This window comes from Gorilla gorilla, chromosome 10 (assembly GCF_029281585.2).
Source record: "Gorilla gorilla gorilla isolate KB3781 chromosome 10, NHGRI_mGorGor1-v2.1_pri, whole genome shotgun sequence".
NCBI classification, from domain to species: domain Eukaryota; kingdom Metazoa; phylum Chordata; class Mammalia; order Primates; family Hominidae; genus Gorilla; species Gorilla gorilla.
In genome coordinates, this window is record NC_073234.2 from 75,724,453 (window position 1) to 75,743,464 (window position 19,012).

A 19,012-nucleotide genomic window follows, 5' to 3' on the forward strand; every position below is an offset into this window, starting at 1 on the left:
GAAAACTAACAAACAAAAAGGACATCCACACCAAAACCCTGTCTGTACGTCACCATCATCAAAGACTAAAGGTAGATAAAACCACAAAGATAGGGAGAAACCAGAGCAGAAAAGCTGAAAATTCTAAAAATCAGAGCACCTCTTCTCCTCCAAAGGAACGCACCTACTCACCAGCAACGGAACAAAGCTGGATGGAGAATGACTTTGACAAGTTGACAGAGGAGGGCTTCAGACAATTGGTAATAACAAACTTCTCTGAGCTAAAGGAGGATGTTCGAACCCATCACAAAGAAGCTAAAAACCTTGAGAAAAGATTAGACAAATGGATAACTGGAATAAACAGTGTAGAGAAGTCCTTAAATGACCTGATGGAGCTGAAAACCATGGCACGAGATCTATGTGATGCATACACAAGCTTCAGTAGCTGATTTGATCAAGTGGAAGAAAGGGTATCAGTGATTGAAGATCAAATAAATGAAATGAAGGGAGAAGAGAAGTTTAGAGAAAAAAGAGTAAAAAGAAATGAGCAAAGCCTCCAAGAAATGTGGGACTATGTGAAAAGACCAAATCTACATTTGATTGGTGTACCTGAAAGTGACGGGGAGAATGGAACCAAGTTAGAAAACACTCTTCAGGATATTATCCAGGAGAACTTCCTCAACCTAGCAAGGCAGGCCAACATTCAAATTCAGGAAATACAGAGAACGCCACAAAGATACTTCTCGAGAAGAGCCAACTCAAAGACACATAATTGTCAGATTCACCAAAGTTGAAATGAAGGAAAAATGTTAAGGGCAGCCAGAGAGAAAGGTCAGGTTACCCACAAAGGGAAGCCCATCAGACTAACAGCGGATGTCTCCGCAGAAACTCTCCAAGCCAGAAGAGAGTGGGGGCCAATATTCAACATTCTTAAAGGAAAGAATTTTCAACCCAGAGTTTCATATCCAGCCAAACTAAGCTTCATAAGTGAAGGAGAAATAAAATCCTTTACAGACAAACAAATGCTGAGAGATTTTGTAACCACCAGGCCTCCCTTACAAGAGCTCTTGAAGGAAGCACTAAACATGGAAAGGAACAATCGTTACCAGCCACTGCAAAAACATGGCAAATTGTAAAGACCATCAATGCTAGGAAGAAACCACATCAATTAATGAGCAAAATAACCAGCTAACATCATAATGACAGGATCAAATTCACACATAACAATATTAACCTTAAATGTAAATGGGCTAAATGTTCCAATTAAAAGGCACAGACTGGCAAATTACATAAAGAGTCAAGACCCATCAGTGTGCTGTATTCAGCAGACCCATCTCACATGCAGAGACACACATAGGCTCAAAATAAAGGGATGGAGGAAGATCTACCAAGCAAATGGAAAACATAAAACAGCAGGGGTTGCAATCCTAGTCTCTGATGAAACAGACTTTAAACCAACAAAGATCAAAGAGACAAAGAAGGCCATTACATAATGGTAAAGGGATCAATTCAACAAGAAGAGCTAACCTAAATATATATGCACCCAATACAGGAGCACCCAGATTCATAAAGCAAGTCCTGAGAGACCTACAAAGAGACTTAGACTCCCACACAATGATAATGGGAGACTTTAGCACCCCACTGCCAACATTAGACAGATCAACGAGACAGAAAGTTAACAAGGATATCTAGGAATTGAACTCAGCTCTGCACCAAGTGGACCTAATAGACATCTACAGAACTCTCCACCCCAAATCAACAGAGTATACATTCTTCTCAGCACTACATCACACTTATTCCAAAATTGACCACATAGTTGAAAGTAAAGCACTCCTCAGCAAATGTAAAAGAACAGAAATTATAAGGAACTATCTCTCAGACCACAGTGCAATCAAACTAGACTCAGGATTAGGAAACTCACTCAAAACCACTCAACTACATGGAAACTGAACAACCTGCTCCTGAATGACTACTGTGTACATAACGAAATGAAGGCAGAAATAAAGATTTCTTTGAAACCAACGAGAACAAAGACACAATGAACCAGAACCTCTGGGACACATTTAAAGCAGTGTGTAGAGGGAAATTTATAGCACTAAATGCCCACAAGGGAAAGCAGGAAAGATCTAAAATTGACACCCTAACATCACAATTAAAAGAACTAGAAAAGCAAGAGCAAACACATTCAAAAGCTAGCAGAAGGCAAGAAATAACTAAGATCAGAGCAGAACTGAAGGAGATAGAGACACAAAAAACCCTTCAAAAAATCAATGAATCAAGGAGCTGGTGTTTTGAAAAGATCAACAAAATGATAGACCGCTAGCAAGACTAATAAAGAAGAAAAGAGAGAAGAATCAAATAGACGCAATAAAAAATCATAAAGGAGATATCACCACCGATCCCACAGAAATACAAACTACCATCGGAGAATACTATAAACACCTCTACGCAAAAAAACTAGAAAATCTAGAAGAAATGGATAAATTCCTGGACACATACAGCCTCCCAAGACTAAACCAGGAACAAGTTGAATCCCTGAATAGACCAATAACAGGCACTCAAATTGAAGCAATAATTAATAGCTTACCAACCAAAAAACGTCCAGGACTAGACGGATTCACAGCCGAATTCCACCAGAGTTACAAAGAGGAGCTGGTACCATTCCTTCTGAAACTATTCCAATCAATAGAAAAAAAGGGAATCCTCCCTAATTCATTTTATGAGGTCAACATCATCTTGATACCAAAGCCTGGCAGAAACACAACAAAAAAGGAATTTTAGACCAATATCCCTGATGAACATTGATGCAAAAATCCTCAATAAAATACTGGCAAACCGAATCCAGCAGCACATCAAAAAGCTTATCCACCGCGATCAAGTTGGCTTATGCCTGGGATGCAAGGCTGGTTCAACATACGCAAATCAATAAAAACCACATGATTATCTCAATAGAGGCAGAAAAGGCCTTCAACAAAATTCAACAGCGCTTCATGCTAAAAACTCTCAATAAACTAGGTATTGATGGGATGTATCTCAAAATAATAAGAGCTCTTTATGACAAACCCACAGCCAATATCATATGGAATGGGCAAAAACTGGAAACATTCCCTTTGAAAACTGGCACAAGACAGGGATGCCCTCTCTCACCACTCCTGTTCAACATAGTGTTGGAAATTCTGGCCAAGGCAATCAGGCAAGAGAAAGAAATAAAGGGTATTCAATTAGGAAAAGAGGAAGTCAAATTGTCCCTGTTTGCAGATGACATGATTGTATATTTAGAAAACCCCATCGTCTCAGCCCAAAACCTCCTTAAGCTGATAAGCAACTTCAGCAAAGTCTCAGGATACAAAATCAATGTGCAGAAATCACAAGCATTCCTATACACCAATAACAGACAAACAGAGAGCCAAATCATGAGTGAACTCCCATTCACAATTGCTTCAAAGAGAATAAAATACCTAGGAATCCAACTTACAAGGGATGTGAAGGAGAAACACAAACCACTGCTCAATGAAATCAAAGAGGACACAAACAAATGGAAGAAGATTCGGTGCTCATGGATAGGAAGAATCAATACTCTGAAAATGGCTATATCCCCCAAGGTAATTTATAGATTCAATGCCATCCCCATCAAGCTACCAATGACTTTCTTCACAGAATTGGTAAAAACTACTTTAAAGTTCATATGGAACCAAAAAAGAGCCCTCATTGCCAAGACCATCCTAAGCCGAAAGAGCAAAGCTGGAGGCATCATGCCACCTGACTTCAAACTATACTACAAGGCTAGAGTAACCAAAACAGCATGGTACTGGCACCAAAACAGAGATATAGACCAATGGAACAGAACAGAGCTCTCAGAAATAATGCCACATATCTACAACCATCTGATCTTTGACAAACCTGACAAAAACAAGCAATGGGGAAAGGATTCCCTATTTAATAAATGGTGCTGGGAAAACTGGCTGGCCATATGTAGAAAGCTGAAACTGGATCTCTTCCTTACACCTTATACAAAAATTAATTCAAGATGGATTAAAGACTTAAATGTTAGACCTAAAACCATAAAAACCCTAGAAGAAAACCTAGGCAATACCATTCAGGACATAGGCATCGGCAAGGACTTCATGTCTAAAACACCAAAAGCAATGGCAACAAAAGCCAAAATTGACAAATGGGATCTAATTAAACTAAAGAGCTTCTGCACAGCAAAAGAAACTACCATCAGAGTGAACAGGCAACCTACAGAATGGAAGAAAATTTTTACAATCTACCCATCTGACAAAAGGCTAATACCCAGAATCTACAAAGAACTTAAACAAATTTGTAAGAAAAAATCAACCCCATCAATAAGTGGGCAAAGGATATGAACAGACACTTCTCAAAAGAAGACATTTATGCAGTGAACAGACACGTGAAAAAATGTTCATCATCACTGGCCATCAGAGAAATGCAAATAAAAACCACAATGAGATACCATCTCACACCAGTTAGAATGGCGGTCATTAAAAAGTCAGGAAACAACAGGTTCTGGAGAGGATGTGGAGAAACAGGAACACTTTTACACTGTTGGTGGGACTGTAAACTAGTTCAACCATTGTGGAAGACAGTGTGGCGATTCCTCAAGGATCTAGAACTAGAAATACCATTTGACCCAGCCATCCCATTACTGGACATATACCCAAAGGATTATAAATCATGCTGCTATAATGACACATGCACACGCATGTTTATTGCGGCACTATTCACAATAGCAAAGACTTGGAACCAACCCAAATGTCCATCAATGATAGACTGGATTAAGAAAATGTGGCACATATACACCATGGAATACTATGCAGCCATAACAAAGGACGAGTTCATGTCCTTTGAAGAGACATGGATGAAGCTGGAAACCATCATTCTAAGCAAAGTATTGCAAGGACAGAAAACCAAACACCCCATGTTCTCACTCATAGGTGGGAATTGAACAATGAGAACACTCGGACACAGGGTGGGGAACATCACACACTGGGGCCTTTCGTGGGGTGGGGGCAGGGGGGAGGGATAGCATTAGGAGATATACCTAATGTAAATGACCAGTTAACGGGTGCAGCATACCAACATGGCACATGTATACATATGTAACAAACCCGCATGTTGTACACATGTACCCTAGAACTTAAAGTATAATAAAATAATAATTATAATAATTATGCAGGAAGTATAGTGATTAAATAAAATTGGGGGATTAGCATCTTAAAAAAAAGACTGTCTCAAAAAAAAAAACTAGAAGTCAATGACAAGAGAAATTTTGGAAATTATACAAATACACGTGATATTGTCTGGCTCTGTGTTCCCACCCAAATCTCACCTTGAATTGTAATAACCCCCACGTGTCATGGGAGAGACTCAATGGGAAGTAATTGAATCATGGAGGTGGGTTTTACCATGCTGTTCTTATGATAGTGACTAAGTCTTATGACATCTGATGGTTTTATAAAGGGAGTTCCCCTGCACATGCTCTCTTGCCTGCCGCCATGTGAGACAACCCTTTGCTCTTCCTTTGTCTTCCGCTATGATTGTGAGGCCTCCCTGGCCACGTGGAAATGTGAGGCCATTAAACGTCTTTTCTTTATAAATTACCCAGTGTCAGGTATGTCTTTATTAGCAGCATGAGAACAGACTAATACAACATAGAAATTAAACAATATGTTCCTAAATGACCAGTGAGTCAATGAGGAAATTAAAAAGAAAATTGAAAATTTCTTGAAACAAATAATGGAAACACATATACCAAAACCTGTGGAATATAGCAAAAGCAGTACTAAGAGGGAATTTTATAGCTGTAAATGCCTACGTCAAAAAAGAAGAAAAATTTCAAATAACACGTCTGATGATGCATCTTAAGAACTAGAAAAATAAGAGCGAACCAAACCCAAAATCAGTAGAAGAAATAATAAAAATCAGAGCAGAAACAAATGAAATTGAAATGAAAACAATACAAAAGATCAATAAAACAAAGTTGGTTTTTTGAAAAGTTAAACAAAATTGACAAACCTTTAGCCAGACTAAGAATAAAAGAGAAGATCCAAATAAAGTCAGAGATGAAAAAGGGGACATTACAACTGATACTGGTCTTTCTTACTCCTTTGAGTGCTCCTCTCATAGGTTAAAATTTTTACATATTTTAAACAGGGTTCCTAGGGGGCGCTAGTGTTCCATAAGCTAGAGAATCAATATTTGGCTGTTATGTTGAATAATGACTGCCTTTATCCTGTTTGCAGAGGGAATAAAAGCTAATGAATAGAATTTCTCAATTCAAATTGTTCTCCAATAATGTGTTACAGGCTTTGGCTCCAGACTACTTTTCTGCTAGAGATTGCCCATATATGATAGAAGAAAATGAAACTGCAAATTTATATCAATAGGAAACCTCAAAATTAACTATTTGCTCTTGGTTCAACCATTTGTTGGGTGTTATTTTGTTTCAAGACACGTGGGCTGGTGGTTGTGATTTCATAAGATAGATTAAAAGAGTATAGGTGAAATAAATGTATTAGTTTGTATTTTTTTAAAAATTACTATACAGAATATAGTGTTCTGCAAATAAGAGCAAATGTTATGAATCTTTGTCTCCTGAACAAGTCTGAGGTGTCCTGACTTGACTTGGAAAAATAAGTGCTATATTCCTCTAGAGAGTATGAATAGAAAAGATTTGCAGACAAAGACTACTCCTAAAATACATGTAATGTGTAAAGTAATTAGACAGTTATTTTGAACTATTGCTAAAATTGGTATGTCTGAGGATTCAAACCAGTGTTTGAGACTCAGCCTCAGAAATGCAGATCTAAGACCTTAGTGTTGTTTTTCAACAGGATTTTGTGATTGGGAAGCTCCATGAAGATTACTTTGAACAAACTGTCGAAACTTGAAACTTCCAATACATGTCCTCTAGCCTCTCTTGAAATACCCCTCGTAGGAGCTTAATGTGACTCTAACTTGAAGGTAAAATAATAGCATCTGTGTCTGAGGCTGTTATTACACGTGGATCTGTGTAAAAGAAATGAATTGACTGAGTACATTTTTGGACTAGCGAAAGGCTTTATAATAGGAATTTATACTATTTTTATGTGGGTGTAAATATGAAATTGAATTCCTACAATTGTATTCCAAACGCTTTGAATCTTAGATAATGGAACATGTCATAGTGTTTAAAATTGTAGTCCTGAACTGATTATTACTCAACTGCATATTACCCATGGCCTGAGAGGGGAAGAAAATTATCTTTATATATGCTGCCTTCATTCACACAAGACATTTTATTTGTATTACCAATTTAATAAAATCTCTTGCTGTGCAAATCTTCTCCACATGTGGAGGCCGCGAACTAAAATATATAAAGCCAGTTCTTTGTGTTCTTCAAATCTTTAAAAATTGTGTATATGTAATATTTTGTCTGTTTTTTAAACTTAAGAATATGGAATTTTGCCACTTTTAATTTTTTCTTAAGGTAGAAATCTCACAACATGAAACTCAGTTTTCATTACCCTATTTTGACCCATGTCTACTCTTATGGGGCTTCAATTCCCCAGCAAAATTCTGGTACTTTCCCAACACGGGGTAAAGGCAAAGAGAATTGACAGAGGGCCAAGAAGACAGAGGAGAGAGTGATTTGAGATTATTTGAGACCAGACCAGAAAAAGCAGGATAAAGCTGGTTCAGGAATGGACAAGCATTTAGGCAGATACCACAGAAAAAGGAAGATATGGGACAAGAGTAAAGCAGAAACAGCAAGTACAGTGAGGAGGTCTCTCTAACAGATGGATGGGACTAAATCTTGGCTCTGCCATTTACTGGCTGTATAAGCTTGGAAGAGGTATTTCATCTCTTGGAACTTCCACTTCCTCATTTGGAAAACGGGGAAATTCTCATCTTCTAGAACTGTGGTGAAAGAACCATATAAAGATTATTGCACTGGCACAATGGCTCACACCTGTAATCCCAACACTTTGGGAGGCCGAGGCAGGCAAATCACTTGAGGTCGGGAGTTCAAGACCAGCCCGGCCAACATGGCGAAACCTCGTCTCTACTAAAAATACAAAAATTAGCTGGGCGTGGTGGCACATGCCTGTAGTCCTAGCTACTTGGGAGGCTGAGGCAGTAGAATCACTTGAACCTGGGAGGCAGAGGTTGCAGTGAGCCGAGATTGCACCACTGCACTCCAGCCTGGATGACACAGCGACATCCATCTCAAAAAAAAAAAAAAAAGATTATTGCACCTCATGCAGTGTTTCTACTTCTTCCTTTCAGTTCTTGCTGACCGTCTCCTTCCTGAGCAGACACAGCCATGTTGATGACACCATTAACATTTGAGTCTGTGCATCCCAAACTGAGCCTTCTATTTTAGTCTTTTTGCTATGGAGAGCTTCAGATATTTACAGTCAAAAATAATCATAATCTATAATGAATCTCCATATAACTATTACTCAGCTTTAATAATTACAAGTCATGGCCCAACTTTTTCATCTACATTCTCATCTGCTTCCTACTGTCTGTATTCATTAGAAACAGAGGACGTCATATCATTTTATCTATAAATGTTTTAGTATGTATCACTAAAAGATAAGAACCCTTTTCAAAAAACATAATCATGACCCCATATCACACCTAAAATATTTATCAGTTATTCCTTAATATCATTAAGTACCATGTGCTTAAGTTTCTACTGTTTTATAAATTTCTACAGTTTGCTTGAATTAGGATATGTTATATCCACAAATTACAAAAAGTGTCTGTTAAATTTCTTAGTTGATTAGCTAATGTGCTCTTCTGTTTCCTGTATTACATGTAAAGCAGAGGATTCATCAGATTCAGGTTGATTTTGTTGCTGCTAATGGTATTATTGCTATTGTTATTCTCTGTCCAATAAGTTGTATCAACCACATGAATACTACCAAGTTGTATTGCTATTGGTGATGTAATTTTTTCCAAACTGATAACTCTTGGAAACGTCTGAACAAATCAATATAGAGTCTTTCCGGAATTTAAACAATAAATAGTTACATCCTAAAGACTTTGGTATATACTAAAACTGCAAAAATATTTTGTATTTATATGACATATAGAGCTAGGCTTTAGGTTCATATAATTCTAATCTTTTTTTTTTTTTTTTAATGACGGAGACTGGTTCTGTCACCCAAGCTGGAATGCAGTGGCACGATCTCAGCTCACTGCAACTCCACATCCCCGGTTCAAGCGATTCTCCTGCCTTAGCCTCCAGAGTAGCTGGGATTACAGGCACCCGCCACCACACCCGGCTGATTTTTGTATTTTTTTTTTAGTAGAGACGGGGTTTCATCATGTTGGCCAGACTGGTCTTGAACTCCTGACCTCAAGTGATTCACTCCCTTTGGCCTCCCAAAGTGCTGGGATTACAGGTGGGAACCACTGTGCCTGGTCAGATAATTTCAATCTATTTTTCACCTGCATGAATGCCTAGAAAGGCATGTGTCATGTGGGAACATTATTTACTAAGTAGGATTATCTGCCACATTGTGGAAAGTCTAGCATCTCTGGATTCTGTCTACTAAATGCCACTAATACCCGACCCAAATCTTTAATGACTACTATCAACATCCTCTTACATTTACAAAATGCTCTCTATGGTTCACTTTGTCCCCTGCTGAAAACCACTAAATTAGTTTAAGCAACAACAAAAGAGGAAATTGGTTTTCATTGCATATATACAGTAATTTAAGAAAAGGAAATAAGAAAAATGTCTAGTATGGGGAATGAGTATTGAAACACTCACAACTTCAAAGCCTTCAAAAGGTTTTCTCAGCTGACAGAATTTTATTTCTCCAAAATATGTTGGAAAATATGAGCAGGCTCTCTGATAAAACCAATGAGGTCATAACGACTTTATGCTAATATATGCAGTTCAAGTAGAGAAATTTTTAACAGCTAGAAAGCCATCCAGACTGGTACAGGTAGGGAGACTGGGAGAGTGACAAGAAATGACAAGCCCATTTTTAATTCTTTACTAAGCGTAAGTAAAAATTTATAAACCTTCTGATGCTATATTTACATAATTGGCCCATAATGTTCATAAGGAATTGTGCTTCATCTCTGAGAGGGAGGAAATACGGTCAAACGTTTACTTCCCTTTAACTTACCTTATTATGTGCTATGCGTCTTGACTTTTTCTTTTTGGCTTTTTAAAACAGTTACTTTATTGTCTTTAAAAATCATTTTCAAATCTATATTAGAAGATATTTTAGTATTATTTCTGAAAGCAGGTATTGTTTATTCATGGTACCTAGCCAGTTTTTAAGAAATAGTAGAATCTTATTAACTATTTTTAATAAGCTCACTCATCCAGTAATCATCATTTATATATCTTATTACTGTATATAATCATGTACTTTCATGTTTATTAATTTTATTGTCATACTATCATTATCATGAAACATTAAGTGTGAGTGTTTTACACAGAGGAGAAACTGAATTAAGTGATTTCTTCTAAATCATGCTGCTGGCATAACTAGGAGAAGAATTTAGGTGTTCTGGCTTTGATTTTATGATTTCTACCAATAGACTTCTTTTTGCATTGAAGTTTTATGGTTTCTATTCTTGCTGCCTAGCTGTTTCCATGTGCTCAAAGTATTTGTCGAGAGAGAGAGAAAGAAAAAAAAGAAGAAAAGAGTTGTGATTAATTTCCCCAGTATGTACATACTGGCCTTGACTCTTAGAAATACAAAACAAGATATCAATAATTTTGGTGGCAAAGTCTAGTGGAAGATATGGCTTTCCTAAGAGCAAATTACTTTATTTAATGTCTGCAAACTGCAAAGAAGGTACAGCATCAACATAGGAATTGTTCAGAAACTGGAACTTGGTTACTATGGAGACATTACCTCATAGTTCTAAGAGGCAGTGTTGGCCAGATGCAACAACTGTAGTCATAAAGGTCTCTTTGCCAAGTTACTGCCCTCTCAAGCTGCTTCCAGTGAATGCTACACACCTGCACCATGGTTTGTCCGACATCCTTATCCAAGATCAGGATTGGCTACGTTGGTACTTACATATCCTCATGAGAATTGTGGTTCTGGTACTAGTTTGGTAAAGAAATTATTAAACCTGGCTGATGCTTGAAGGTAGTTGGATTAACAGGTGAGGTCACTTTGAAAAGAAAAATCTGCCTTGAACCTCAGCGATATTCATCATCTGATGTCATGATCTGCTTTCCTAGGAAAGAAAAGAGACTTCTTTTCTAGCCAAGGTGAAAGATACACGAGACATTCAGGAAGCTTCGGAGGCAATGCAGAATAAAGTCCATGAGCAGGAAGATAAGAATGAGAAACAAAAACACTGAGCATGCATAGATGCGATGGAAGCAGAGTTAGAGCTGAGTTATAGAGGAGGAATGATGGCATGCTTGACCTCTTTTGTTTCAATACTCTTATGAACCAGTTAGAGCTAGAATATATCTCACAAATTTTCTAGAAATAATGGACTGTAGCATACAACTACTTCCACAACTACTGTTTTATAAGGTTCTAGTCCTTGAGAAGTATAAAAATCCACCTGGACAGATCTCCATAGTATAAGACCTAGCTGAGATTCCATCCAAAGTTCCCTTTTTTTTTTTTTTTTTTTTTTTTCAGACGGAGTGCAGTGGGGCGATCTTGGCTCACTGTAAGCTCCGCCTCCCGGTTTCACGCCATTCTCTTGCCTCAGCCTCTCGGAGTAGCTAGGACTACAGGCGCCCGCCACCACGCCCGGCTAATTTTTTGTATTTCCGCCCGCCACCACGCCCGGCTAATTTTTTGTATTTTCAGTAGAGACGAGGTTTCACCGTGGTCTTGATCTCCTGACCTCGTGACCCGCCCGCGTCGGCCTCCCAAAGTGCTGGGATTACAAGCGTGAGCCACCGCGCCTGGCCTCGAAAGTTCCCACTTAATATGTTAAGGCAATTTACAGAAATAGTTTCTTTCTAGAACTATTTTACAGAACTGGGGACAAAAAAATTACCAGAATATTGGTTTTGGAAATGTCCGTGAGAATGTTATATAAAATTATAATCCCTATTTTTACATTTAATATAAATCATCATCTAAAGCATTACCATTGGTTTTCCAATGTTTTCTTTAAAATTGACTTATTGAGTATACATAATTTAAAGCTATTGTTACTTTGGACCTACAAGTCCTATGTTTATTGTTCAGTCCAAGTCCATTTTTAAATATTTGTTCTTAGAGGTCCTCTGAGAAATGATTGTCGTCAATATTACCAATGCAGCGTCTCCCAAAGTAACATTGAAATGCTAGACTTGAGCTTTTGTAACTGCCCCTGGTTTAATGTTAATCAATTACGGAGGGAGTGAGATACCAAGAAGGGGCTTAGAAAATTACTTATGCTTAAGGGAAAGTTAACTAAGCACTGAGAAAAATCTCTCATCTTCCAAAAGAAGACTAATAGGTAGGCAAGTGGAAGGTTCAGGTGATGGGCTGTATCACACGAGTTTGTTCCTGAAATGTCTCAGCTCTTTCAAAGATGTGTGCAGCCATTAGAAATTTCTTATTCGGCCAGGCATAGTGGCTCATGCCTGTAATTCCAGCAATTTGGGAGGCCAAGGCAAAAGAATCACTTGAGGCCAGGAGTATTAGAGACAGCCCAGGCAACATAGCAACACTACATGTCTACAAAATTTTTTTCAAAATTAGCAGGCATAGTGCCATGTGCCTGTAGTCTCAGCTACTTGGGAGGCTGAGGCGGGAGGATCACTTGAACCCAGGAGTTGCAGGTGGTTGCAGTAAACTATGATTGTACCACTGTACTCCAGCCTGGATGACAGAGAGAGACGCTGTCTCATAAAAAAAAAAAAGAAAAGAAAAGAAAAGAAATTTCTTATTCACCTACCAAAATAAGAACACCCTATAGCTCCAGGACAGGTTTCTGTGATTGCAAAGATTTTGTTAAGCCTTCTTGGGAGTCTTCTGTGGAATTAAATTTATTTTAAAGTGCTATTGTTTTACTAGAGGAAAAAAATTGAGATCTTATAAAATGAACATGCTGAAAAGAATAGCCAGTCTGTTATGAAGCCCAGATGTAAGGAATGTTGAAAGAGAAAAGCATTTCTCTGCATTTCTCTGCTGTTGTAGTCAATGTCAGGGAGAAGTCCTGTCTTACAATCCTGTCTCATGTTGAACACAGATGAAATATCTGTAATCTGACAATTTACCTCTAAAGTCTCCTTCCCACTACCTCTACGGTCATACTCAATAGTGTATCTTCATAGGTTAGAGCTTTTCTGACAAATATGAATGCTTGGAGTGTCAGCAGGATGTTAAGTGCACATGCTTCTTAAGCACCAGGCTAGTAATCATGACATTTTCAAAGCCAATGCCATTTAATTATTTTAAAAATTTGCCTGAGATGTCTGTGTCTGCTGAGAGGCACATTAAAGAGCAGTCTAGTTTTGAATACAAAACTCTCCAGGTATAAGATTTCTGAATTGTAGAAACAAAATGATTGTGAATACCTCTTGGTAAACAGAGATATTGAGGGTGACAGCAGCAAGATGGCAGAGTAGGAAACTCCAGGCCCTCATTCTCCTGTAAGAACCTGAAAGAACAACAAGGAGAGGTTGGCTAACATAACTTTATAAGAGCTTTGGGAAATAGATCAAAACAGAGATAATTCATGGAGGCAAAATAATTAGTTCCTGACTTATAGTGGATAGATATGTGGACCCCCAGAAAGGGGATGGCTGAACTGGCCATTTGTCTCATTTTTCAGAGAAATAAAGGGTTTGGATTGGAGGACTTTGTTCACAATTTAAGCACTGAACACGCATGCATACACACATGCACCCACAAAAATTGCTTTGAGGTCACTGGGAACAGCCTCAGTGTGACTCATAAAATGAAATGTCCTAAGTCTTTTCAGGATTCATGTCAATGAAGTGTTTAACTTGTAAAATAATTGTACTGAAGCTTATGAACCTTGTTCAAATGATTGTGCACTAGTTAACAAATGTTTCTATAGATATAAAAAAGGAAATCTTTGTTCATAGTAAGATTCACTTATAAAAATAGTACACGAAAATGATCTTTCTTCTCCCTCTATTCTGTCATTCCCTCCAATACACATACACACACACAAACATGTACAGTTTATTTGAAGGCAGACATTCACTAAACAATCTTAATTAATATAGAAAAGTTAGTTAAGCAGCAACAAGAATTAAAGGAAAAGCATATAGGAAACAATGATATATTAAACCAGAATTATAATTATGATTTTATGATAATGGAAAGGGAAAATAATGGTAAGTGATCAAAGTGGAGGTATAAATGGCTTATAAAGTCTCCACTTAGAGTAAAAAATACATTTAAAAGCCTGGAAGGAGATGGTAAAATGTCTTGTTGGTGGCATTGTAATGATTAGTATTATCTTTTTTCTACTTACACATTTTCAGAACTACCTACAATAGAAATTTGTTAATTTTCAAATATTTTTAAAGCATACAACAAATTGATAATAAAGTGTTTTATTTAGATTGTTAAAACTAGAAATACAAGATGTTATTGTGCTTGTGTTGGATGCATATTACCTTTGAAAAGCAGAATTCTGGGTAATAATAATAGCCCATGCTTCTTTTATTCACAGCCACTTTTACTTTCTTATTTATTTATTTAATTTATTATATTTTTTGTACACAGAAGAGAAGACAAACTTGGAGTATATTCTTTAGTACATTTTTCCCCAAAGATGTTGGGTTCAGTTGCCACAACACTGCCATTGTCATCTTCAAATTCCAGTGGAATGCCTCTTGGTTACTATCTGTCTAGTCCTCAGATTAGTAGAGTAACTATATCAACAACTGGACAATTGACTTCTAAAGCTACTGTAGGTAGCTGTTCCCGAGTGGAAAACAGCTTGGGTAAGCAAAATATGGACCCCATATTTTTAGAGTACTTTTAAAGCTTATATTTCAATAGATTGCATATATGATTCTCAGTCAGAATGACGTTTTATTATTACTCACCCAAAATGCTAACTTCCTAGCATCTTATGAAAAGTAACTTAACTATGGTCATCACTGATCCTAGAACTGGGGTATTAAATTCAGGCCACATACATGCATGTGCCAAATATATCATCCTTATAATTAAGATATCTTGAGTTATCATGATGGTTCATGAGTTGACTGCTAACATACATTAGAATTGCTAGAGAATTAAAAATTCCAATGTATAGCATTAACTGCCCTTCCTCTGAACACTACCAGAAGGATTAAATACCAGAAGGATTGTGTATTTTGTGCCTTTACGAGATGTATGGCTTAAGTAACGAATAGACAGGTAGATGAGACAAAGAAGTAACATAAAGTAGGTATAAAATAATGGAAAGAAAATGGTAAAACAATAAAGAGAACTTGAAGGAGAGGAAAATGAAAACAGTACTACGATCAGAAAAAGTAAAGTTTTGACTATTATCAACAATGTGCTCAGCAATACCCATGCTCTAGGGTGTTTGTTTCTCACCATGTTTAGGGAACTTTGAGGGTATGTTTCCGTGGTTTACTGAAAACACTATCATCCTTTGAAACACAGGACCTACTGTTTTTCTACAATGTTAGGCACCAGGTAGAGTACGTAACATCTCTGCATCTCATTTTCCACAAATGCAAAATGGGGATTAAAATAGAAATGTCACAGGCTATCCTAAAGATTAAATATTTATGAAAATTACCTAGCACATAATAAATACTCAATAAACATTAGTTATGAATCTGAACGTACCTGTAAGCACCTTCTTTTAAAATAGATGAGATTTGGGGTTTGTGTTTCAATTGCCAATCAACTAACAAGTTTCAAGTTTCAAAACTGGTAGCACAAATAGTCCAGTGACTATCTGATGCCTCCATTATCCTCTAAAATTCTGTGCCCATTTACAGCCTGGCTGCCCCTCATCTATATTTCATTTTGTTTCTAATATATTTCATTTTGTTTCTGATATTTTTAAAAAATCTTTGACATGGGTTATATAGGGTTTTTTTTCTCCTGCCATTATGGTCATATTCCCTATGTTTCATTTTTTGTATGACAAGTATAAAATTTCCCAAGAAACCTCCTAAGTTTACATTGACCTTTAGGATGACCAAAACCCATATACTGAAAATGAAAATACAAATTTTAGATCTGGGAAGAAAAGATTTTCTATCATTCATCATTATATCATCATGGCATGTGTTCTATATTTGGGTTAAACTTTGGCTCCTTGTAATGGGGCAAAAAAATGAAATACAGTGGCTTCCCCTTATGGTATGGGAGCTGAATTGGGATGTAGTCTTCTCCTTCCATTACTGTAGATTCCACTTCTCTAGATAGATGTATAGGTTCACTGAGATTTGTTGCACTTGGTTCATTGTCATCTTTTGTTCTAGACAAAGTAACAACTGGGACCAAAGTTAATGTGTCTTCTTTTCTTTTGGAATACCAAGGCTTTTATTTCTCAAGATGAGCTGTTAAGAAAGATGCTGTATATTATCCTTCCCCAAAGGAATTTAAGGATTAAGGAAGTACTTGACTGAGAATGAACTAATGTAATTCCAAATGCTTTTTTTTCTCAACAAAATACTTTGAGGAATCTTCTTTAAAAACGATTATTTTATTTCTTTATATCTTTCACCTTGTTTTGGTTTTGCTAAAGATGTAAGATTTAAACTCTAGATTGTCTTAATCCTTTGAGGATTTTGGACCGAGAGTCACATTAACCAAAACTCTGTACTGTAATAATAGCTATCATTTATTAGCAGATAAATATTAAATATTATGCTAGACACTTACATGATCTCCAGCTCTCTTATCTCCTTACACAAGGTAGTGATGATATCTTTATTTTATGTTCAGGAAAACGGAAACTTGGAAAATTTACATCACGTGGCTTAGTAAATGGCAGAACTGACATATAATTACAAGTCTGTCTAAATGCAAGACACGTTGCTCTTTCCACTTCATCACGACGCGTCTTTGTAATGTAACTCCCTCTTTGCGGATATATTATTAGATTTGTCCAGAATGACTCTTTATGCTTAAAATTATGAAACCTATATTGTATTTGAATCAAAGTAGTGAGGATTTAAAAGAGCAAACTTCTAATAGGACACTAGAATCTGATTAAGCATGACTTTATCTTTCTAATAAAGTATTTTAATTAAATAGAGGAAGTTTAAATCTTTACCTGGCAAGAGTACTAACCATTGCAGGAAAGGATTCATATGAGGCTTTAACTTATGGGTAGCCATTTGGGAATTTTAGCATACATGAAGTAGAATAAGGCTATATTTATATGTAACATATCTAAATTTGACAGACTCAAATGTTTTCCCTATTTCAAAATTGATGATGCTTCTAGTACAACTAAATAATCAGTTAAATAGTCATTATTCTAACGATATAATTTATTGTTTAAGATAACTGAAATACTCTTTAGGAACTGAAGATGTCACTATAAATATCCACTTACTGATTATTTTATAGGCTTTTGTTTAAAGCTTCTAACTATTCTCATTAAGTTTGATAGTGATATTAAAATGTAAAAATATAATTTTGTAGAAGCAGAGAATAAAGATAATGGCTTTAGGTCCTTTTAATGTCATTTTATTTACTTCTGTCCTGGTTACTTCTTTCTTCTGTTTACTTGAAAGATGCCAGCCCCTTCTCAGTTCCGAAGAAACAGGATGAATCACCCATGATTGGGGATGGAGAAGATTATTTCCTTTCTTTGTTTGGTGATTCAAAGAAACTTACAGCACACTCAAACTACACTCAGAAAACTTTAAAATACTTTTCTATGATTGTTGAAGAAGTTGGCCAATTTACCTCCAGGTACATATTTTATTTGAACTACTTAGTATCTTCTGTCGGGGTAGGACCAATAAATCAGCAGAAAACAAAGTTCTAATCTGTGGTTATATGCATTATTTTATCTAAAACACTAATCAGTTCATTGAAATATAACTGTTTCATCTTCTGAGCAATTAAAATAAATTGATATAATGGTCTAAAGAACCAAACAAGAAATGTGACTTCTTCAAAGATGCCAGAGTAAACAATGCTACATAATCTTTACTAATAGGGTCAACTCAATTATTCAAGGTACTTTTTTATCGTTGTTGAATTATTTAGATGGATCTAATATATATATATATTTTCTTCTAGTAGCTCTTGAGTTCAAGACAGAAGGAGAAAGATAAATTTTTACTTCATTGATCCATTTTTATGACTGTTAGTATCTATGCAAAAAGAAATTGATCAGGAAGAAAGTTGATATTAAGACTAAAATAAAAGAGTTATGATCTATTCATTTATATTAATATAACCATGCCTTACTTATTACATGAACAACATACTGAATTTGAAATGCTAGTAATAAGACATGTTGATAGAAGTTGTTAGATGGCTAAAAGAAATCAGAGTTGAGGGTCAGATATGAAGGAAATTTTCTCTCCCTTTATGTCATGTTTCCTAAAATCAATCACCCATGCCCTATTACAATTTAACAGTGGAGAATACCTAAGCATTTGCTCTACTGTCTAAAAACACCTCATCAGATCCTTCATTCAGTACCTACTATGTTAGAATGATGAGCCGTTTGGAACAAAATAAAATGTTCAAAGCTTCTATTAAAATGCAATCCTATTAAAAATGGTGGTGTAGAAGCAAGCTGTCTTCAATCCCTATCCAGCCACCCCAGAAAATAAAAACAAATATACAGTGCCAAGATTATCATTATCATCAGCAGTATCTCAGAACTCAAATATGAGGATGAGACAATTCCTGAGGCCACAGAGAAGTGAGAAACACTCGTATAATAATTAAGCTCCCCAGAGGTCAAGGACAAAGAGAAGAAGCTAAAAACTGTGAGAGAAAAGAATTTGTCTAGCAACAGACTTCTCAGTGGAAACCATGTAGGTCAGGAGGTAATGAGACAATGTTTTTAATGTGTTAAAACCCTGCTATCCAAGAATAGTGTATCCAGCCAA

General features: G+C 36.5%; 1 protein-coding gene across 5 annotated transcripts in view; it reads left to right on the forward strand.

Annotated features, from left to right (window-relative positions):
- The first annotated feature begins 10,915 nt into the window (after window positions 1-10,915).
- Window positions 10,916-19,012, forward strand: part of LMNTD1 (lamin tail domain containing 1) — a 66,739-nt gene continuing 58,642 nt past the window's right edge. For 3 of the 5 annotated variants that reach the window (XR_008670375.2, XM_055358022.2, XM_055358021.2), the window contains exons 1-3: window positions 10,962-11,130; window positions 14,685-14,905; window positions 17,675-17,855. Coding sequence is in view for 3 of the 5 variants with exons in the window: in XM_055358022.2 (XP_055213997.1) it covers window positions 11,105-11,130; window positions 14,685-14,905; window positions 17,675-17,855 (428 nt within the window). In the remaining 2 variants the exon portion in view is untranslated. Of the gene's footprint in view, window positions 11,131-14,684; window positions 14,906-16,877; window positions 17,005-17,674; window positions 17,856-19,012 lie in introns of those variants that run through there. The other 2 variants (XM_004052883.4, XR_008670376.1) reach the window with 2 other exon arrangements.